The sequence below is a fragment of the Halichoerus grypus genome, chromosome 8, assembly GCF_964656455.1.
Source record: "Halichoerus grypus chromosome 8, mHalGry1.hap1.1, whole genome shotgun sequence".
In the NCBI taxonomy this organism is placed as follows: Eukaryota; Metazoa; Chordata; class Mammalia; order Carnivora; family Phocidae; genus Halichoerus; species Halichoerus grypus.
Window position 1 is genome coordinate 60,442,942 of NC_135719.1, and position 22,678 is coordinate 60,465,619.

General features: G+C 38.2%; 1 protein-coding gene and 1 non-coding gene across 4 annotated transcripts; one reads left to right on the forward strand and one right to left on the reverse strand.

Moving 5' to 3' along the window:
• The first annotated feature begins 560 nt into the window (after positions 1-560).
• On the forward strand, positions 561-22,190 carry ARPP19 (cAMP regulated phosphoprotein 19). Of its 3 annotated transcripts, none has more exons than XM_036102734.2 (4): positions 561-681; positions 911-965; positions 12,805-12,927; positions 18,011-22,190. In XM_036102734.2, the coding sequence occupies exons 2-4, from the start codon at positions 921-923 to the stop codon at positions 18,179-18,181; spliced, it is 339 nt and encodes a 112-aa protein (XP_035958627.1). In that variant the 5' UTR covers positions 561-681; positions 911-920; the 3' UTR covers positions 18,182-22,190. The 3 variants fall into 3 exon arrangements, with proteins under 3 accessions (XP_035958627.1, XP_035958693.1, XP_035958781.1); XM_036102800.2 differs by having other exon boundaries at positions 629-676; XM_036102888.2 differs by lacking the exons at positions 561-681; positions 911-965 and adding an exon at positions 12,569-12,720.
• Positions 7,503-7,575, reverse strand: TRNAR-CCU (transfer RNA arginine (anticodon CCU)). Its single transcript has one exon. It is a non-coding gene; the product is annotated as a tRNA-Arg (tRNA).
• Positions 22,191-22,678: the final 488 nt, after the last annotated feature.

Genomic DNA, 22,678 nt, shown 5'->3' on the forward strand with positions numbered 1-22,678 from the left:
AGTCAACAGATATGGTAATTAAGAAAGTCATTGGATGAGTTTGGTGCCAGGGGTTTCAGTAAAGTTGTAGGAGTGAACCCCCGGGAGTAAGCAAATGAATGGAATTTTAATTCCTTCGTCAGATATTTATTGAACATCTAGGACATGCTGGGCTCTGGGAATGAAATATAAGCAAATATGGACGAGGTCCCTGCCCTGATGTGGCTTATCTGAGCTGGAAAGGTGACATTAATAGAGTAATCAAAACAATTAATGTTTAATGATACAGTGTGTGTTGCTGGGGAGCTATAGAGAGAGAGATCTGACCTGACCTAGGGTAGGGGCTCGAGAAAAGCCTGAGGCGCAGAATGGGAGATGTGAATGAATACGGTTAAGTAGGCAAAGCGGAGCGGGGAGAGACTTGTGGAGGGAAGCAGCACAGAGCTTTGGAGCGCCCCAAAGAAAATATGCATGGCTACATTGCGGAGAGCGAGTAAGAGAACCGGACCAGGCGAGTCTAGGAAAGCACAAAGAGTAAAGCTCCTGGAACAGGCAGGAAACGGCGGGGAGAGGAGGCTCCACTTATAAACTACAATTCCCAGGAAGCATCTGGCAGACGGATGTGAGGTGAGGCGCGAGCCGCGACCTTTGAAGGAAGAAAGGAAGTGCTTTGGCGTCGGAGAGCCAGAGAAGCAGGGTAAGGTAGGTAGGGGCGCGGTGCGGGAGGGGCGGCCGGGCCGCGGCGGGCCGCAGTAGCCGGCTGCCGAGCGCGGCGAGGCTCCGTGTCGTCATAAGGCGGCGGCCATTTTCGCGGGCGGAGGCGGCCCGAGCGGGCGCTTGGAGAGCGGGGGCGGGCGGGCCTGAGGCGGTGCGGCGGCCGGGCGGCCTGGGCCACCCGGTAATCGCATCTTCTCCCGGCGTTTCGTTTCAGAGGGAGCAGTATGTCCGCGGAAGTCCCTGAGGCAGCCTCCGCGGAGGAGCAGAAGGTGAGTGTGCACGGGGAGCGGCCCCGGGGTTCGGAAGGCCCAGAGGAGAGGCTGCCGGGGGCCGGGCCTGCCGGGCGGCCTGCTCCAGCCGCGTGCGGAGGGGCGCGCCCGGGGTCGGCTCCGGGGCGCCTGGTGCAGAGAGCGGGAGGAGCCAGCGCGCCTCGGGCCTCCCGGCCGAGCTCCCTCCCACGTCTGCTGCCCGCTGGGACTCTGGTGCCTAGCGCCAACGTGGTGGGCGTCTGAACATCGTCCACGTCTTCGCCGAGGCTTGCCTTGGTGTGTCGCGCTTTCCCTTACACTCGACTATCCATACGAGCAGCTTCTGTGCGTGGAACCTAAGTTTTTCCGTGAGCTTCACTTTGCGTAGGAAGTTCTATTTCTCCCTTGGAGAACTAACTCTCCAACTGCTGGTATTGGCCGCATGTTCGTGTTCGCGCGGTGAGTTAGCCCTCGGTTGGCATTTCAGTTCGTCTTTGTTTGCCGTGTAACCTGGACCAGTTGCTCAGCTCCTTAGTTTTCAGTCTCCTCATCTGTAAAATAAGAATAATAATACTTCATATGGTTGTTGTGAGGCTTAAATGAGGTAGGTAACTTACAATATTTAGCGCCGTCTCTGCGCAGAAATGTGAGCCACTGCGATCTGCATATGGTTTTACTTGACTGAAAATCAAAAGCTTGGAATTTTTACCAACTTAGTTGGTCTGGATTTTCGTAGAAACAGGAATACTTTTTAAACTCACTTGTAATATTGAAGGAAAATATGCCACAAATCAGTATAATTCAAATTATGAGTATTAAGGCTTTCTCTTTTATCTATGCTAAGTTCTTTACCCCTTCCACCATTATAATTTCTGCTGCCCCACCCTCCAAGGTTCTTGTGGCTGGCCTGCAAAGGCCCATGATATCTTGTTTCTTAAATTGTTGATGGAAAGTTACCAGCACTTTTTCTTGAAAAATCAGAGGGCAGGGGCGCCTGGGTGGCTCAGTCGTTAAGCGTCTGCCTTCAGCTCAGGTCATGATCCCAGGGTTCTGGGATCGAGTCCCGCATCGGGCTCCCTGCTCGGCAGGAAGCCTGCTTCTCCCTCTCCCACTCCCCCTGCTTGTGTTCCTGCTCTCGCTGTGTCTCTCTCTGTCAAATAAATAAATAAAATCTTTAAAAAAAAAAAAAAAGAAAAGAAAAATCAGAGGGCATTATCATAAATAGATTTGGCCTAATGCTTGGACTTTGTAAGGGCTTCTGCTTAATGTTCTACCCATGCTCCTAATCAGGTTGGAAATTTGCTTAGTGTATTAGTGTTCCAAACCCACTCCATATGTTCTTAACCATGTTAACCTTTCTTCAGTTGGATGGTTTTGTTATATTGTGAATATTTTTTAAAAAGAAAGCAATAACATAAATAATAGGCCAAGTTACGATATTATTCGGGAATATTCCAGTGAAAATTATGTTGGATATTTTTTACACTTAACAAAAACATGGACTTTCAGGGCATGCATATATATATAGTTTAAAGATTACAGTCTTAACTGTAACATGAAATGTCATTTATTAACTGAAAAATATTTATCGTGGTGTTCGTAATTGCTTGGGATTTAAGAACCCAGAAAAAAAATACAAACTGTCTGTGCTGTCTTGTCCTAAACATGGAAATCAATCTGTTTTGACTTCTCCTGTACAATAGTGTGCTATGTAATTTTCTTTTATGAGATTTGTTAGTGTGCTGCCAGAGTGTAAAGTGTTGATTTCTACAGTGTAAATACTTTTACTTGGAACTGCCTAATATTCTGTCCCTAACAGTATTAAACATGTCTTGAATGTTTTCTCTTCATGAATGTCTACACTAAAAAGTTAATTCAAGTCCTTTGATTTTTAGGGCTACTGTCATTAATACCAAAGTGTGTGGGTAATATAATGTCCCTTCTTGAATTAGGGATTGGCTGGAGATGTTATGTGCCCGTAGCATGGATACCATCCCTAAACATGAGAATGTGCAGAGTCACTTCTGTGTTCCTATGGGCCAAATCACCTGTTTCTTCTATTTGGAAGAATAGTTAGATGACCTAAAAAATTGGATTATTCTCTGTGTACCCAGTTGACCTTTCAATTAAAGTCAAAGTATTCAGCTAAAATACTTTTTTTTTTTTTTTTTTAAGATTTTACTTATTCATTTGAGACACAGAGATACAGAGAGAGAGAGAGCATGAGCTGGGGGAGAGGGAGAAGCAGGCTTCCCACTGAGCCAGGAGCCCAATGTGGGGCTCGATCCCAGGACCCTGGGATCATGACCCGAGCCGAAAACAGACGCTTAACCATCTGAGCCACCCAGGCGCCCCCAGCTAAGATCCTTTTATAGTTTTATGGTACGGTAGCCTATTGCCTCTGAAAAATTAAGGTGAAGAGATGAGCCTGCATGGAGTAAAAGCTAAGTCACCGTTTCTCTTGAGTGCCCCTTGTTAAGAGAAGAAAACCGTAGAGACCACTGTTTTTTATTGGGAATTATGTACAAACATGAAAATATATAAACATCTATCTCTTTAATACTCCTTTAAAATTAAAATGGGCACGTGGAAGGTTCAGTTGGTGGAGCATGTAACTTTTGATTCTGGGGTCCTGAGTTTGAGCCCCACACTGGACGTAGAGATTACTTTAATTTTTTTTTAATTAAAACAATTAAATACAAACAAAATTAGTGTAAATTATTCATTGTGGCATGGTATTTTGCTGAAAGTAAATTTCCAATGTATTGAGAATGTGATAGCAATTGTTAAGTTAAAGTGTAGGAACTCTTTGAGTATGGCAAGTTAATGCCCCCCCTGGTTGTATGATGACTCAGTTCTCCTTTTTAAAGAGTAATCTGTGTGATTATTTAACTCTAAGGTCAAAAATACATCATTATATTTTAAATTCAGCTCTGTTCTTTTCTCATTATCTTGGACAGAGTACTGCTTAGTCTCTGTCATCATAAATGAAAGCTGAGATGGAATTCATGTAGCACTTAGAGATGGCAATTCAGATGTGCTAGTGTGTGGTTATATTTTTTTCTTCTAGATTATCACTGAAGTGAAAACAAAACATTAAAAAAAAATTAGCAAAGACCTCTTGGATCTGTCATCTGTAAATTCCACTTTGAATAATACTAAGTTTAGTCAGACTGGTGTACGGTCTTGTCCGGGGGTGAGAAGAGGCATGTGGAGACTTAAAACACATAATTCTATGTTCATTGTGAGCATCTTAAGCTCAGGGACCCTCCTTTATTTATTTATTTTCCCATAGCATCTATCTTAACCTGATTCATTCCATTCATTTCATTGTTCAGAAAATGTTGGTTGAATGAATTTTTCTCAGAAATTTTCAGTTGAAACCATTTCTGAAGTACTATTTCAATACAGATGACAGTGCTTGTACTGCAGTTTATAAAGGGGAGGGATAGACTATAGTCATATAAAAACCTTTGATTAGACCCACTTAAGAAATCTGAATGAAAGTAGAGGAATGCATATATATATATATTTTTCACATATACTATGGTTTTTAAGTTTTTAAAAAAAGATCTCAATAGCAGGTTTTATAGAGATTTTATTACAAGATTGTTAAATTAGTAAGATGTCTTAGAAGAACCTAACTCAAGTAGGGCTCTCAACTAAAATATTTTTGTCAGTTTAAAAGATAATGCTTGGTTGGGGCACCTGGGTGGCTCAGTTGGTTAAGCGCCTGCCTTTGGCTCAGGTCATGATACCAGGGCCCTTGGATCAAGTCCCACATCCGGCTCCTTGCTTAGTGGGGAGCCTGCTTTTCCCTCTGCCTGCTGCTCCCCCTGCTCATGATCTCTCTCGCTCTCTCTCTGACAATAAATAAAATCTTTAAAAAAAAAAAAAGATAATGCTTGGTGCTTTTTCAAGTAGTAGAAAAGGAAGAGAAATATTGTGTAAATTACTTCCATTTGTCATCATTAAAGAGTGGATACAAATTGCTTTCCTATTTTCCTAGTTTTTAAGGAATTGCCATTAATATTGGCATTTTCTGGGGCTATCTTAACACTGCCTTTGGTAACTAAAAAGCTCAAGGGTGTTTTTAATTTAATTTTTAAACCACAACCTGCTGGCTGCTTTGTGTGCAACCATTGATTATTATCAATCTAGAGATAAACCTCAGAAAAGTTTGAAAACGTTTTTCTTTGCTATCTTAGCAACACTCTACAACAGTGTTTTAGGCTTGCCTCTGTTGTTTGTTAGGCTTTTATTCCTGAACCTGTGCTACTATAACATGAAATATTTCAAAGATGAACTGATGGTGAAACTGTCAGGTGTTTAGAAAGTTTCTTAGCCTTATTGAGACAATTGGAGTACATTGTGTTCATTCAGTAGGCTTTTATTTTTTTTTTTTTAAAGCCAATCTTTTTTTTTTTAAAGATTTTATTTATTTATTTGACAGAGAGAGACACAGCGAGAGAGGGAACACCAGCAGGGGGAGTGAGAGAGGGAGAAGCAGGCTTCCCGCGGAGCAAGGAGCCCGATGCGGGGCTCGATCCCAGGACCCTGGGATCATGACCTGAGCCGAAGGCAGACGCTTAACGACTGAGCCACCCAGGCGCCCCTCAGTAGGCTTTTATTGAACACCTGTTAAATGCCAGCCACTGTGCAAGTAGCAAGGATTTAATTGGACCACAGTACTTTTCCCTAGAGGTTGATAACAGTACTGATAGTTTCCTGGCAATATCCCAAAGGATTTGTTGGCTTTCATTAATCTTTTCTATTTATTCATCAGTCAGTGCATCAGTGAACATATTGCTGAGCAGGTAGAGGAGAATTTGCTTAGAGTGATCAGATTTTTATTGCTGATGTTGCTGTGTAACTTATCTGCTGAAGTCTGAAAAGTGGTATCAATCATTCAGATTTATTAGCAGTCCATGACAGACTACATAATCCCTAATTTTTTGAATGTTCTTTTTTCTGTATGTTTTTATTCTTTATGCCCCACCTACTTACAAAAAGGATATCTAATGAATTTCAATAGACTAGTTCACAAAACAAGTGCCTAACAGTATTAGGCTGTGTGCTAGGTGTAGAGTATACAATGAAGATAAATTTATGTACTTGTCGAGGATAACCCTCATTTAAAATATTGTTTTTAGTTGTTTTTTTTGTTTTGTACATGATAAGCATATATCTTTGTCATGGTAATCCTGGGTTTCTGGTTTCCCAATTTGTAGCCAGAGTAAATGTTCCAGAATTCTAATGGCCCTTCTACACTTCTCCCCACCAAAGGTGTTATCAGCATAGGAACCACTTAGGTGAGTGAATCCACTCACATTCTAGCATCTATTCTACAAAGTAGTAGAATTGCTGTATAACATAAAAGTTTCTTGGAGGATTAAATTTTGAAAACAGATTTGAATTTTTAAAAATACTTCCTGGTTAAGCTTATCATTTCCCTATTTTGTTGATCCTTTCTATTGTATCTGTTTATTTCATTAACTTCTTTTTATTTTCTCCTATTCTGTTTGGGTTCCCTTCTTTGTTTACTAACGTTGGATACATAGCTCATCGAGTTTTCGTTTTCTTCTTTTCTTTTTTTTTTTTTAAAGATTTTATTTATTTTTTTGACAGAGAGAGAGACCGCGAGAGAGGGAACACAAGCAGGGGGAGTGGGCAGGGGAGAAGCAGGCTCCCCGCCGAGCAGGGAGCCTGAATGTGGGGTTCCATCCCAGGACCCTGGGATCATGACCCGAGCCGAAGGCAGACGCTTAAAGACTGAGCCACCCAGGTGCCCCATCGTTTTCTTCTTTAAATATAAGCCCTTTGGGGGACCTTTGTTGTATCCTACAAGTTTGGTTAGTATAGAATTTTTATTATCAGTGAGTTCCATGTGTTTTTTTATTCCCATTATTTTTTTTAACCATTAATTATTTCAGTAATGTAGTTTTTTAAGTTCATACACATTGCAGTTTTAATGAGTTAAGCTATTTTAGTAATGTATTTTAATTTCCAAATAGTAGGGATATATAAATATTTTTATTATTGTCTTTTTTTTTTAAGATTTTATTTATTCATTTGAGACAGAAAGAGAGAGAGAGCATGAGCAGGGGGAGAGGCAGAGGGAGAAGCAGGCACCTTGCTGAGCCAGGAGCCAGACATGGGGCTCGATCCCAGGACCCTGGGATCATGACCTTAGCCGAAGGCAGACGCTTAACCATCTGAGCCACCCAGGAGCCCCTATTGACTTTTAATCTTATGAATTATAGTCATAGATGGTGATCTGGATGAAAATGGTTGACTTGCTTTATAGCCTAGTACTTCATCAATTTTTCCATTTGTGCTTGAGAAGAATACATATTTCCTAGCTGTTGGGTACAGAAATAAAATCTGGTATCTTGACTACTTTTTCTTTTTCACCTATCAGTTACTGAGGAAACTGTGTTGAAATCTCCTATGCTGATTGACTTGTCAGTTGTTACTATAATTCTGTCAATTTTTGCTTTAAATATTTTGAGGCTTTTTTTTTTTTTTTTAAGATTTTTTTTTTTTAAGCAATCTCTACACCCAGCATGGGGCTTAAACCCATAACCCTGAGATCAGGAGTCACATGCTGTACCAGCTGAGCCAGCCAGGCTCCCCTTTTGTTTTGTTTTTAACCTCATATATTAAGACATTAAAATTTGAAAAGCTAATGTGTCAATTATATCTCAGCTAAGTTGGGAAAATTATTAAAGTGACTTGTCAGTATACATTAATGTATGCCAATTTCTTTGCTATTACTTATAAATCTCAGGCCTTTTTCAAGGTTTATTTTCATTCTAGCTGAAATAAATGTTTAGGAATTACTTTAAAGGATGTCCAGAAACATGGAATCACACCAAGTTCTGTGTGCCCTTTTGCTTTTTTTAACATGACCATAGGGATGAATTGCTTATTTTACCTGATTTTATCAACTAGTGTCCTGTCTGGAGAGTAGAAACCACTTTGAGTATTTTACACAGAAAGGGACGTGATTTAGGGAATTAGAATTCAAATTATTAGAAGAAGGGTGAAGGAATAAAGGGGGAAGATGATATTGTTTCTGGAGGTGAGGAATTGCAGAAAGCTGTTGATTCTGCACAAGTGAGCACTATTCTGAGCTCAGCATCCTCTGTGCATACTGTCATGTGGCAGCTGCAGTAGCCCCTGATTATCTGCTTGATGCCCCTCTGCAGGAGCTCCTGGGCTACTGCTCATCTTCACATTGTTGGTGGCTCCTCACCATGAGAGTGGATTCTTTCTCCCATTTCTTTGAATCGGTTGTAGGTGTCATGGGCAGAACCTAATAGGAATTCAGTCTGGGAAGTGTAGCTTCAGGCTTCTAACTATAGTGATTTAGGGGAGTGTTTTAAAGAAGGGTAAGTGTGGACTGAATGCCAATGGACACAGTCTGCCACCTGACATGTTATTTATACTTCACTCTACAAGGTCCAAGCATTTCAGCTTCCTTATCAGTAAGGTCTTATAACTGTACATTTGCAAAAAGTTAAGAATGTTTCCGTATGATCCATGAAAAGTATCCTAGGTGTCTTGATGGTATGTACTGTGTTTTAAAAGTGTAGCTTTGGTCATATTTTCCCCCCTTTTGGTGTTAAACGCAGCTGAAATTCTGAATCCAGCTACAAAGTTGGAGCTAGCAGACATTTGCTCTTGTGCTGCATATTTGGCAAGAAAGTTCAAGGATTAATTTGTTTTTCTAGGACATATTATAAATCCATTCTAAATCTAAATGATAGTTTCTTCTGTAGATGCTGTTGCCCAAAACATTTTTTATAGTAAACTATTTTGATTTAATTGAACATGCTTAATATTATATGTAAACATATACATGAATATATTCCTTATTTAGAAAATAAGGGAATGCCAGGTACAGTGGTATATTGTGTACAACTTTCTTTCCCTCTCTTAAATGAGGGAAACCTGCAGAAACACTGGACATTAGGGAAAGTTGCTACCCTTATACCAGAAACTTTAAGGAATTTCTCTTACAAATAGAGAACTGATAAGTCAACTCAAACGAAGTGGAGAGCCTTTATTTCCCAGGCCCAAGAAAGCTGGATGGTTTTAGTGGAAATGTAGGACTCTGCTAACACCCTTTAATTTGAATGTGGGAGGACTCAAAGGCTGTAATCAAGTTACAGTCCTTTTCAACTAACATCCAAATTTAATGTTAACCAATTTATAAAACAACTGTATAGGGGGACCCAAGAATAGGTTCCTTCTCCCAGTTCTCCTAAGTAGCACCGCTGTCAATACAGCTGGACCTACAGCGGATAACTACAGTGAAAGCCAAGCCACTGAAAAGAAACTCCAGCCTGCCTTCCTGCACTAAACTAGTAACCTTAAATTTATATTATTTCTTTAGCTTTTGTGATGAATACAGTATAGTCCTACCTTACATATTACATAGGGGTTAGATTCTAAAGTTAGTAAGGCAGGAATCGCATACAACTAAAATCACTCTTGAAAAACCCCAATGAAGTCATAATCATAGTGGAGACAGCCCCATCAATTCTTAATAGGAAGAATAGTCACTTTTTTAATCTAATGGTTGAACAGGTGTCTGGGCTGATTCTTCAGTTGATTGACAGCTGAGGTGGTAGACTTGTAGGGGCTGTTTTTTAATACTAGAATGATAAACAAAACATTGATACACTTAAATTCTGAAAGAGACCCAGGATTGAGGTCATCATGGGAATAGCAGGTTTGCATCACACACCTCACACTTGAGCTCTCTCTGGGGCATACTCTTCTTGAATGGAATGACTGGCAGAATCACTGATACTATTTAGAGTCTCTATCTCTGGCAGAGCATACCTAGTTGAATTTTGTGTATATCAAGTGAGTGATGTGACCACTTAAAGAGACTGAAAATCTAAATAGATGCATGGAACTGTAGCATAAAAGGAAGGTAGAACACTTAAAGCAGAAGGGAGCATACATATAAAGGAAGCCCCATAGAAAAAGTGTATTTGACAGCAGCAGCAGCTTAATCTCAGAATACTCCAAGACTAAAAATGAGAAGATGTACTAACACATGAGGAAGCTGGTCAAGATGAAATATTGACGATGTATAAGCTGAGCAGAGCTGATTATAAAGCATGTATGAATATAACTTTGAGGAAAATGCATGCAAAAATCCTAAGTCATTTTGGGCATAAATGATTTGCTTGCTGTACAGGAACAGAAGGCTTGGCAATTATGGATATTCATTTATTTTTGACATCCCTAAATAACTTGGAAGAATTTAGATATGCAGAGGTATGTGATTTTGCCTAGCTGGTATGCAGAAATGAGTCCATTAGCTGGAAGGTGCGCTTCAGCATTGCCTATCAGGGAAACTTTGTTTTTCTTGATTCATTCATTCTTCAGTACTTACCATAAAGTGATAAACACTGCTCCCCTATAAAATATGGCTCTTGGGAAAAAAGTAGACCAAATCAAAACTGGTGTTAAAAGTGAGTAGGCTCGAGTGGGCTCTGCCTCTCGGCCCTGCTGCCCTAACCTGCAGGCGGGGACCATATACACATGAAAGGGGGAATGAAGAGTTGAGAAGAGGAGAAAGAATAAGGGGAAGAGACAGGACCTCTTTCAACTTGACAAATAGTTTCTGTTGACCATGAAGGGATGGCTAGGACTCTGCGATCACTCCAGAGTCTGTAGATGGGATCTTGGGAAAACTGAAAAAAGTCAGTGCAAGAAAAATGTCCCTTCTTAGATGCCAGTGGTATGAGCAATCATACTGTATAGACACCTAATGTAGGGGGTATACCACCATGTCCTGAAATGAGACATAACTATTTGAAAGGACTGACCTATTCCCAGGACTGAGACTGATTCAGTGGGTTATGGGATGATCTACCAACTCAGTTTTTGGACCGTGAAACTTCTTGGGAAAGTTTCAAATGGGGGAATGACGGGGTTTAGGACATGCTGCCCCAAAATATGGCACCTTGGGATATTGGATATTATAAGCTGAAGGAATTTGAGAAATGGTATGTGCAGGAAGGACTTTTTGATCTTCCCCTGAAGCAGGTCATTAGATCCTCAGATGAGAGGTGCCTTCCCTATAATCGGAGATAGAGGGACACTGAGAAGACTGAAGAAATAGGCCTTGCTGTTTTCCTCTATTTACCACTTTCATCTCATATTCCTTTTTGTCCGATCGTATTTTTTTCATTTTCTCTCTACTTTTGATTAAACTTAGAATAAAAATCAGGTTTAACCATCTTTGGTCTTCATCCTTATGAAGCCTCCTGTATGACATAAAATTTGTATTAAGTAAATTTATATGTTTTTCAAAAAAAAAAAAAAAAAGTGAATAGGCCTGGGGCACCTGGCTGGTTCAGTCGGAAGAACCTGCAACTCTTGATCTTGGGGTCATGAGTTTAAGCCCCACGTTGGTTGTAGAGCTTACTAAAAAAAAAAAAGGCATCTGGGTGGCTCAGTTGGTTAAGCGTCTGACTTCGGCTCAGGTCATGATCTCAGGGTCCTAGCATTGAGCCCCATGTCAAGCTCTGTGCTCAGCGGGGAGTCTGCTTGTCCCTCTGCCCCCCTCCCGGCTCCTGGTTGCTCTCTCAAATAAATAAAATCTTTTAAAAGAAAAAAGTTAATAGTCTTAAAATATTGACAGTCATTTGGTCAGAAAACACATTTTGATACGTTACAGAATGGGACCTTTGGCATGAGCAGTATTTGTCATTAAATATGGGGAGAAATTAGGGAATAATATACACTAATATGAAGGTTGACAAAGATGTTTTTCTTTAAAAATACCGAGGCTGAGGGCGCCTGGGTGGCTCAGTCGTTAAGCGTCTGCCTTCGGCTCAGGTCATGATCCCAGGGTCCTGGGATCGAGTCCCACATCGGGCTTCCTGCTCGGCAGGAAGCCTGCTTCTCCCTCTCCCACTCACCCTGCTTGTGTTCCTGCTCTCGCTATCTCTCTCTCTGTCAAATAAATAAATAAAATCTTTAAAAAAAAAAAAAAAAAAAATACCGAGGCTGAGTGCCTGGCTGACTCAGTCGGTGGAGTGTGCGACTTTTGATCTCGGGGTTGTGAGCTTGAGCCCCATGTTAGGTGTAGAGATAACTTAAGAGAAATAAATTCTTTTAAAAAAATAAAAATAACCAAGGTCTTCTATATTGAGTTAGGGAAAACCTCCTGGTAAATAAGCTGTTGCTAATTCCTATTAAAGAATCTCAGAGCTTCCGGGCGCCTGGGTGGCTCAGATGGTTAAGCGTCTGCCTTCGGCTCAGGTCATGATCTCAGGGTCCTGGGATCGAGTCCCACATCGGGCTCCCTGCTCCTTGGGAGCCTGCTTCTCCCTCTGCTTCTCTCTCTCTGTCTCTAATGAATAAATAAATAAAATCTTTAAAAAAAAAAAAAAAGAATCTCAGAGCTTCCAATCATACATGAATTTGCATTAACAGGAGATCAGATCTTTTTTTTGTATTTTAACAGTATGACGATGGTTCTCTAAATATAGGCAAAGAGCTGATGAGTTCCATGGAAGGTGACTAACTATAAATGTATTATACATGACTGGAAGGTAATGGCAAGCAAGATTTCAGAGCTGAGTTATCTTGATATTTTTATCCAGTGTGTGGGGTGTACACATGCATCACAGCTATAATAGAGCTATCACATGGATCATTTGAAAAACAAGACAGAGATGTTTTAAAAGCTTCTGTGCTTGATTTCTTAGTCAGATGCTGCATTATTTGGCACTCGACAACTAAAGTCAGTATCCAGATATTAAAAGGCTAATTATTTTAAATAAAAGTGAATTGGAATAGACAAGTAATTTATTTTAAATTATTTCAGGAAATGGAAGATAAAGTGACTAGTCCAGAGAAAGCTGAAGAAGCAAAATTAAAAGCAAGGTATCCTCATCTGGGACAAAAGCCTGGAGGTTCAGATTTCTTAAGGAAACGATTACAGAAGGGGGTAAGTTCTCATGTGTAATCTTCAAATGCTTAAACCCTATGAACTCAGTGCGATTGCAATTATGAAATGGGTGTCTGTTTATATATAACTCTGTACCTTACCAGATATAGATATATAGAGAGACGTATATAATTTTTCCAATATTTTATACTGGTTATTGTATAAATATGTATGATAAGAATGAACAGCTCATCACTTTAAACTGTTTGAAGCATGTAGGAAGTACGGATAGTAATAGAGCAGAACCTGTGTACCCACCACCCAGATTTAGTATGTTAATATTTTGCCATATTTACTTCAGTTTTATCTTTGTAAGAAAGAAAATGTTGTAGATATAGTTGAAACCTACCAAATGTGTGTATATATATCCTTCCCCCCCTTCTTTTCGAAAGCAGCGACTATCCAGAAGCTGGTATATACCCTTCTGCCCATATTTTTTTTTTTTAACTTTAACCTGTTTTAAAGATGATTTCCATGCAAAGACTAAAAATATTTTTTGTTTGGATGAAATGGTCGCTTATAAAAGCAGAGCTTATTATCTCCTTTACATAATACATTTTACAGAGTTACTCTAATACAATTTATGCATGGTAATTTTAATAGTTCATATTACCGAAAACATTTTTTCAAAATCTTACTTCTTTGTGAGGTAGAAACCATTATTGCTTAATAATGAGGTCTGAGTTGAGATAATGCTACTTGTTCGTTCCTTAGGTTTTCTTTTCTAACCCCTTTGTAAAAAAATTAAAGGACTCCATCTTTGGTTAAAGTACATTTAAATGATTTACCACACAGGGAACAAGGAAAGATGAAGAGAACTGTTAATTGAATCAGGTGCCAAATCATGTTTTTCCTTTAATAAATACCTTGAACATACTGGTATCTGCTATTTGGTTAATAAACACATATCCGTATGTACATGTATGTTTATATGTATAGGTTTTGGCTATAGTTATATATGGATTATTTTCTCAAATCAAATTGCAAAAGGATAGTTTTTTCCAGCTTTATTGAGATACTATTGACATAACATTGTGTAAGTTTAAGGTGTACACTGTGATGATTTGATACCCATACATGTTGTGAAATGCTTACCAGTAAGGTTAGTTAACACATCCCTTACCTCACATAATTACCGTTTTGTTGTTATAGTGAAAACATTAAAGCTTTACTCTCATAGCAACTGTCAAGTATACAATTCAATATTGTTAACTTACTGTACATTAGATCCCTGGAACTTATTCATCATATAATTGAAAGTTTGTGCCTTCTGACCAGTATCTCCCTATTTCCCCCATCCCACAGCCCCGGGCAACCACATTCTGCCATTTCTATGAGTTTACTGTTTTTAGATTCCACATGTAAGTGAAATCATACACTCTTTTTCTTTATACCAAGAGAGTATGGTAACGTGGCACCTGGCTGGCTCAGTCGGTAGAACATGTGACTCTTGATCTCCAGGTCATGAGTTCGAGCCCCATGTTGGGGGTAGAGGTTACTTTAAAAAAAAAAAAAATAAAGCTCACCTAATAAAAATTCTAACAGAATTAAAAATAAATAGATAAAAACTTATTTTTAGAAGTGGTAAAATACAGAATGTTTTTGTTTTTTTTTTTGAAGATTTTATTTATTTATTCGACAGAGAGAGACAGCGAGAGAGGGAACACAAGCAGGGAGAGTGCCAGAGGGAGAAGCAGGCTTCCTGCCGAGCAGAGAGCCCGATGTGGGGCTTGATTCCAGGACCCTGGGATCATGACCTGAGCTGAAGGCAGCCTATTAATGCCTGAGCCACCCAGGTGCCCCCAGAATTTTTTTGTTTTATATGAAAGAATAATGTTCACAGCTTTGAAATACTAGGATGGCAGGTAGGAATTATACCAGATATATAAAGACAAAACCTCTAAGGGGCACCTGAGTGGCTCAGTCAGTTAAGCGGCTGCCTTTGGCTCAGGTCATGAACCTGGGGTCCTGGGATCGAGCCCCACGTCGGGCTCCCTGCTCAGCCGGGAGCCTGCTTCTCCCTCTCTCCCTTGCTTGTGTGCTCTCTCACTATCTCTGTTGCTATCTCTCTCTCTCTTTCTCAAATAAATAAAATTAAAAAAAAAATAAAAGCATTATTACAAAGATAATGTAACATAGGGTGTAAATAGAAAAGCAGAATGAGAAACATGTTCATTACCAATATAGTTATGTAGAATGTATTTATATCTAGTCTAATTTTGAAATGGTCCTATGGTGTGGTTTTAGTTATGAAATAAATTATGTAATCATCTCTATTAAATTATTACTTGGATTTGATTATTAAGTGTTTAGGAAACTTCTTTCCTTTGCTAATCTCTAGCACAATTTATGCTAACAAGCTTTCTTCCAACATTTGGGCTGTTGTCTTTGTAATTTTCCTCTAGCTTCACTATGGCTTTTTAAGTATCTTTAAGTCAGAATTTATAAACATTGTATCTTGGAGTTGGTACTGTAAATAGTTGGGAAAGAGAAAATGCTGCTTGAATCAAGAAATAATTATATAGAATTTGAGAAGGGAACTCTTGGATGATTTTGCATTATACCAAAATGTCAGTGAATAAGCACTTTTATATTAGGGAAATGAAGTCTTACATTCAGCTATATCATTTCTTACTATTTTAAAAGGGTTTTTATTTATTTTTTAGATGTCTGGATCACAGGGTCTTGGGTTTTAGTCTTTAAGTTACCTTAGTATCTTTAAACAGTTTCTTCTTCATTTGGGAGGGTTGATTAGATACTTATATTTAGTCCCTCTCTGTTTTACTGTACTTATTAATGTTATTACATCTATTTTAGGCTTTTCACAGTGTAGCTTGTATATTGTAACATACAGACTGTTAAAACTGGGAGGGATATCAAGAAGCAGTCTGGCCCATATTTTTTTCATATTTGTGGAATTTGTGAAGCCCCAGAAAAACTGAGGATTCAGTTTTTGTTGTTGTTTAAGATTTATTTATTTGAAAGAGCACGTGTGGGGGTGGGGGACAGAGGGAGAAGGACAAGCAGACTCTGCACTGAGCACAGAGCCTGATGCGGGGCTCCATCTCATGACCCTAGATCATGACCTGAGCCAAAATCCAGAGTCAGATGCCTAACCCACTGAGCCACCCAGGCACCCCAAGGATTCAGTTTTAAGAAACATGGCCTTAAAAGTTTGTCACTTTAGGTGATCACTTAGTGTCAGTGCAATTATAAATACTGATGTAAGTGTGGCTCCTAAATTTGGGTGGGAGGAGGCTCTTATAAGTTTGTCACCCAGACGATCCAGAATATGTTTTGTTAAGTTTTAAAGATTTTCACTTAAAATGCAAAATTTTTAAGTTGTTGAAGACAACTAATATTGCCTTGTTAGGCTATGTCTGTCCTATGGTGAGACGTTGATTTAGTTCACTCCTCTCTCTAGAGCAGTTATAATTGTTAAACACTGATTTTAGTTTTGTCTCTGGCCACATTAAATAAATTTAATTCCTTTTCCCCATGCAGAGTAGCCTAACAAGTAAGTGAGAACCCCTTGTGATGAACTTTTGCTTACTATAAAATAGGTATCCTTAGCAACTAACTTTATTACTTTGGGGAAAATATTCCTAAATTTTGTGCTTTTGACTCAGTAAAGAATTGGGCAGTCTGCTTTGTTCTCCCCTAGAAGCTATTAAATTTCAGAAGTAACTCTCTAATACGACATTCAGAAGTTCTGAGATTTCTTTTCACTATACTCATTTTAAAACATACAGAAATAGGGACGCCTGGGTGGCTCAGTCAGTTAAGCGTCTGCCTTCCGCTCGGGTCTTGATCCCAAGTCCCACATCGGGCTCCTTGCTCAGCAGGGAGCCTGCTTCTCCCTCTGCCTGTAGCTGTCCCTGCTTGTGTGCATGCTCTCTCTCTCTCTCTGACAAATAAATAAAATCTTAAAAACAAAACAAAAAAACCATGCAGAAATAAAGCTGCAGCAGGCCTTAAAAGGACCTGGTCCACGTTCCCTTGTTACTGCTCAGTGTGTTACATGTATAGTGACACATAAAAAGCAGTTTTCTAGCTTTAGGCCCTTTGGCTTTAGGCCTGATCTGGCTTATCAAAGAATAGTCCCTTGAGGGAGGCAGCCACTGAGACCTTTTCCCAGGCCACTCAACAATCTTAGACTAAGCTGTGAATTCTCATCTACTTTATTTACCACATGAGATACCCCTGAAGTCTCAAAGAGAATTTTTTTTTTCTCCCTTCACCTTTTGTCCATGAGGCACTCATCTCATTTCTGGATTATTCCTTCTTTCCTACCTAGAAAGGTTAGGTTACCCTCCTTTGAGCACTCATAGCACCTTGTGTACTAAAAATAGTATAATGTTTGTGGAGTATTTGACTGTTGTGCTTCTTTATCTCTGTCTCCAGACATTTGTGAGTTTTAAAGTGTCTTAACAGGCACTCAGTAAAGATAGGTTAAACACGATAGATGGAAGTCAGAAACCAGGCAAATTTGTCTGTTTTTACTCTGAAACAGATAACTCATGTAGATTAGCTATATTAAGGTTGATCTTTAGCTCTCCTTAAAATTTCTATTTTAGCGATAAAAGGGTATCATTATTGCTTTATTCATCCCTCCACCTAAAAAGAGTGATAGTTGTACTTAGGCAGTGTCTTCAGTGAAAAACAAGAGGTGTAGGATAGGGATGTGCATTTTAAGTGATAATTTCTAATGAGTTTATTTCTTCTGTTACCCTAGCATTTATATTTTAACCTTAATTTTTATTTTAGTGAACTGCTCTAATTCAAGTAAATGATTTTAAATCCTTGCAGAAATGTTCATCCTAGATATCAGGACCTGTAATAATACAAGGTTAATTGAAAGTGTGTGGTACATCCTAAATGCAAGTTGGTGGATTGTTTTTATTTTCAAAATAATTTAAGCAAGAATTTTAGTCTGGTTTTTCTGTTAGTACATGAAAGCTTTGCTATTTCATCTATATTAATGTTTAAATTTTTTTAGATTAACTTATTTTATCTACATGTTAATCAGTATGATTGCATATGAAAGTTTTAAATTCCAGTCTCAATTTTTTTTTTCTTGTAGCAAAAATATTTTGATTCTGGGGATTACAACATGGCTAAAGCCAAAATGAAGAACAAGCAGCTTCCTACTGCAGCTCCGGATAAGACAGAGGTCACTGGTGACCACATTCCCACTCCACAGGACCTTCCTCAACGGAAACCATCCCTTGTTGCTAGCAAGCTGGCTGGCTGATTAAAAGAGCTGAACTGCATGAATCTTCTAATTCCCATTATTTCTCCTTAATATGTTACTTCTCTGCTTTTTATTTCCTTTCATTCACCAAGTCATTTGAGAATGACAGCTTTGCAGGTAGCGGTAGTGTGTGCTGCTATTGTAAGGGAATATACGTGTGTAGAGTTTTGATTAGTTTTAACAGTGCACTGATAAAGAGAACATGTTAGAGCAACATAAAGTAATCTACTTGAAAATAATTGTATATATTACCTAACTTCTAGTGTAGGACTGATTCAACAAGTAACAAGCAAGTTTTACAATTGTAATATTTTGGCTTTCTTTAATTCATCTTAATTATAGCTTTGTATGTTACTCTTATTTAATATAACCTCTATTGTATTGATTTCTTCTGTATTTTCCTTTTGGATTTTGTAAAACAAGTTTAAGACCACAAGTTGGAAGGAAGATCACACTCTTCAAACAAAAATAGATGGGGCTCTGAAAGATTTGTTTCTCTGTGCTTGAACTTGAATGGCCTTAAACCTGTTTCAGCTTTAACAATAGAATTTTACTTGGGCAATATTTGCCCATTCTGGTGTAACTTATGTGACTCTAGTGCTTAACAGCTGCCGTTGAAGCTAGTATTCTTACTCAGTTCTGTAGTGTTAGAGTATCTTTTGTTGAAGATGTGAATGAAGTGTGCATGTGCATCGACTGTTGAATTCACTTTTGTGCCATTTTTGTAAATACAATAGTTTTGCACAACCTCTCACAAATGTCTGTATTAATTTCACATATTAAAAAGTAGATGATGTGCCAACCAGAAGCACAAGAGTTCCTACACAAAACTCTGTATGTCATTAGAGCTTTTGTATAGTAAGAGTAGTTTACAATCTTGGACTTATAGAATACCAAACAAATCTTTGCTTAGTCTGTCATAGACTTAAGCTTTTTCATTTGTTATTAATATCCATGACATTCAGTGGCCTTGTGCAGATATGATATGTTGCTTAGGCATATCTTTTGTCCTATGCAGAACATTTTCATTTTGACTTTTATGAAAATTGCAATTCATGTAATTTATATAAACTTTTTTAATGTAGAAACTTTTTACTTCCACAGTCAATTTGGGGGACACTAGAATAAAAGGCTTCGATACTCTGCCTTCTGTGGCCCCTCCCTCCTTTTTTTCTTGCTTCTTTGACTCAAATCGTGTTCGGCTGTGCTGTTTAGAGTATTCAGAAGCATAGGTGTATATCCTCACTCTTGAAATTTGCTCTGCTGAATGCTATATTTTATAACAGAATGATGTTTTTCTTATAATTTCTCAGTTGTTAATTAACCACTCTTAATCCTGTATTATTACTAATATTTGACACTTGTTTAAATAAAAGGAACTTTTTACTGAAACAAATACTTGAGAAGACTGGCCCAGGAACCCATGTCAGGATGAGCTGAATTCTGGTAAATAATTTTAAGTAAGCTAAGTGAATTATACTTGTGACACTTAGAGTCATTTATGTGGTAGGTGGAACATACTCATATTAAAATATTTAGATAATTTACTTCTATAGATGTCACTTTAATAAAATAATCAATTTAATTTTACTTGTGGTTTATCTAGTTAGAATTTTAATTAACAGACTTTATCAGGATACATTTACTATTCTTTTAAGAGCTCTTCCCATAGGTGATATAATGCTATAGCATGACAATGAAGATCAGTAGCCTGAGATGATAGTATTTTTTTCTTTGTCTTTGACTTGCACGGGCCCTCCCCTCTTTTTGGATCCAGGCATTTTTTTCTAGGTCTTGGCTCCATCTGTATACTTGCTTTCCTGTGACTCCAAATCATTGTAAATGGGGCCTTGAGCATAGCACCTGCACTTACAGGCTGCCTAGCACTCTGAGTAAGGCTTGCTGATTATCTTCCTGTTCCACCCACCCCAAAAGGCAGAAAATCAATGAAGTCAGTAATGTTCTAGTTTGTAATTTTAAGGATCAGTTATATATAAATATATTTGTGATGGGAGCAAGTAGATTATTCCACAATATGTATAATCATTGTAGGATCCATTTAAGAATTAGGAAATACCCCGAAGTAGAATTTGTGTAATGTCTAGTCTTTTTTTTTTTTTTTTTGGTGAATATTTGCAAGCTGTCAACATTAAATTTACACATTAGAGATGATTAATTTGAAAGATCACAGAGACCATGTTATTCCTGACCATGATAGGACTCCTGCTGTGGTTTGCAACAAGTGATATAACCTCTGTCTAAGTTTTATTTGTAAAATACAATGCTGATATTTAACCTACCTCAAAACTTGTTGAGGATCTGTGAAATACTGAGTAAGTGCCCAAAATAAAATACTGTTGATTGTCTTTTTATTGAAAGTAAGTTTCCTCATTAAACCAACCTGCCTTCTGTAAAGTCACAGTGCTTAAAATCTCAGGATTTTCCATTAGGGAAAGACCTGTCAATAAGAATTTTTAGGTATAATTGCTCAGCCTCCATTATTGGTGCTTGGCATACAGAGGTTTTTAATTTTTCTATTTTTTTTCTGCCTCAAGTCTCAGTTTATTGAAGACATACTTGCAGACTGTTCCACCATTGCTTGAATGAAGATGTTGACTAGATGAGTTTAATTCCCCATTTCTCTAATTTGAGAGTTGTGGTTTGAAAAATGGCTAATTTTAATTGTCTTATTTATTGTAAATGAATGTTGGAGTCAACTGAAGTTCAGGGTAACAAATATTTCATGAAAATTGGCTAAAGTCTGAAATGAATTACCTGTTTCAAGTCCAGTTGCTCCCACTTTGGTAGTGCATTTTGAGAAACGTTTCATTTTTGAAGGCTACATCTGACTAAAACAATTATAGTTCTTGGCATGTTGGGATAGTAAGAATTGTTAGATTGTTTTGATGAACTGGCAGCAGCATGTTTGCAGTCTGTTTACAAGTTATTCAGTACTCACGTGCTGCTGACCTAAAAATAAGTCTTAACTATTCATCAAGGCAGGCCGGGTGAGGCCTCTCTCTACCTGTTCTCGAAAAGTTGGAATTAGTTGCTCTTTTTACTTGATGTAACAAAACCATACCTCTGAATATTTATTGGTGGTACTTACTAAATCAGCCATGTATTCTTTCTCAATCCAAATTAGTGATGTTTTATCAAAGCTGAAATATAATCTCTACTTAAATTGTGCTGTAAATGTGATGTTCGGTGATCCGGGGCAGATAGCCTATAGGAAGAGCACACCTGAGTGGCAACTAAAGTAAGTTTCTCTGGTGGCCTTTTCACACTCCCCAACATTCAAACACATTTCTTGTACTTTTCCTTTTCCTTTTTCACCTCATTTTATTTCACCCCCCCATCCTTACTTCTTAAGCCTCCAGATGGCATTCATTAAATGGTGTTTAGGGCTGATGAATTACCAACCTTGAATATCCTTCCCAATATGCCACATTTAGGACACATTTTTAATTTTCTAAAACACTATCCTGATCTGGATGACTAATTTGGGCCACTGTCCCAACTCTGCAACTCAGCATGCACTGCCAGTCTCCCCCCTCCCCCATATCCTTCTCCCCCTGATTCCCCACCACACTTCATAAAACTAGGATCAAAGAAATCTCTAGGATTGTTAATCTAAGGATTTAAAAACACCAATTTTAATACTGTTTTGCTAGTTTGGCCTTTAAAGTAGGTAGACTTAATGGGTTTTATTCTGCAAATTGCTGGTGGTCATGAAACCATTCATGTATGTTTGTATTATGTTATTATCAACCAAATAGCGTTTGGAAAAAATACCTAATTTCTTTAATAAGCCCTCAGTTACTACATCTCTCATTTGTGATGCAATAGGACACTTTGCCTGTATTTAAAAGGGCCAAGAGAATGCCTTTTTTGTTGAACATGTCTATAGAGTTGGCAGTTAATGCTGAAATTTGTCAAATAGCCCTTCCAAAATTACACTTGTGAAAATACAAAAAAAAAATAAATTGATCTACTTAATTTCTATTCATTTTATTTGCAGTTTTTGTCTTATTTAAATGTTACATTTTTCAGAATATTTTCTGAAGTTGATACCTTTAGATTTCAGTTACTACTATATGCAAAAAGAGTTTTCTTTAGTCTTTTTTGTTTCAATTTAAATAATGTATGATAATGAGATTCTAGCTTTGTGATTAAGGTAACTTTAAGTGTTTGCATATTTTGAGTCTTCATCTCATGTATAAAGCACTCTAGTACCATATGTCAGAAATGGATGAGACAAGCTTACATTCTGAGAAATTATATAATATTTAATGCAAGGTAGAAGGTGTTACATTCCTTAGAAGAGGTAGAAATAAAGTTCCGGGAAGTCTAGAGGAATGAGTTGTTCAATTTAGGGGATAAATGGGATGAGTGGTAGAGGACAGACTTTTGAGAGGTGGGTTGCTGCAGGCATGGGTAGGAGGCAAGGGAGATAGAAGAGCATTTTAGTAGAGGGATTGTTATTTTCAAATAGGC

Bases quoted from the DNA above. Each gene is read 5' to 3' on its own strand.
- ARPP19 (XM_036102734.2), top strand. From the start codon at position 921: ATGTCCGCGGAAGTCCCTGAGGCAGCCTCCGCGGAGGAGCAGAAG. The intron at 966-12,804 runs GTGAGTGTGCAC...AAATTATTTCAG, and splicing joins CCTCCGCGGAGGAGCAGAAG to GAAATGGAAGATAAAGTGAC. The intron at 12,928-18,010 runs GTAAGTTCTCAT...TTTTTCTTGTAG, and splicing joins GGAAACGATTACAGAAGGGG to CAAAAATATTTTGATTCTGG.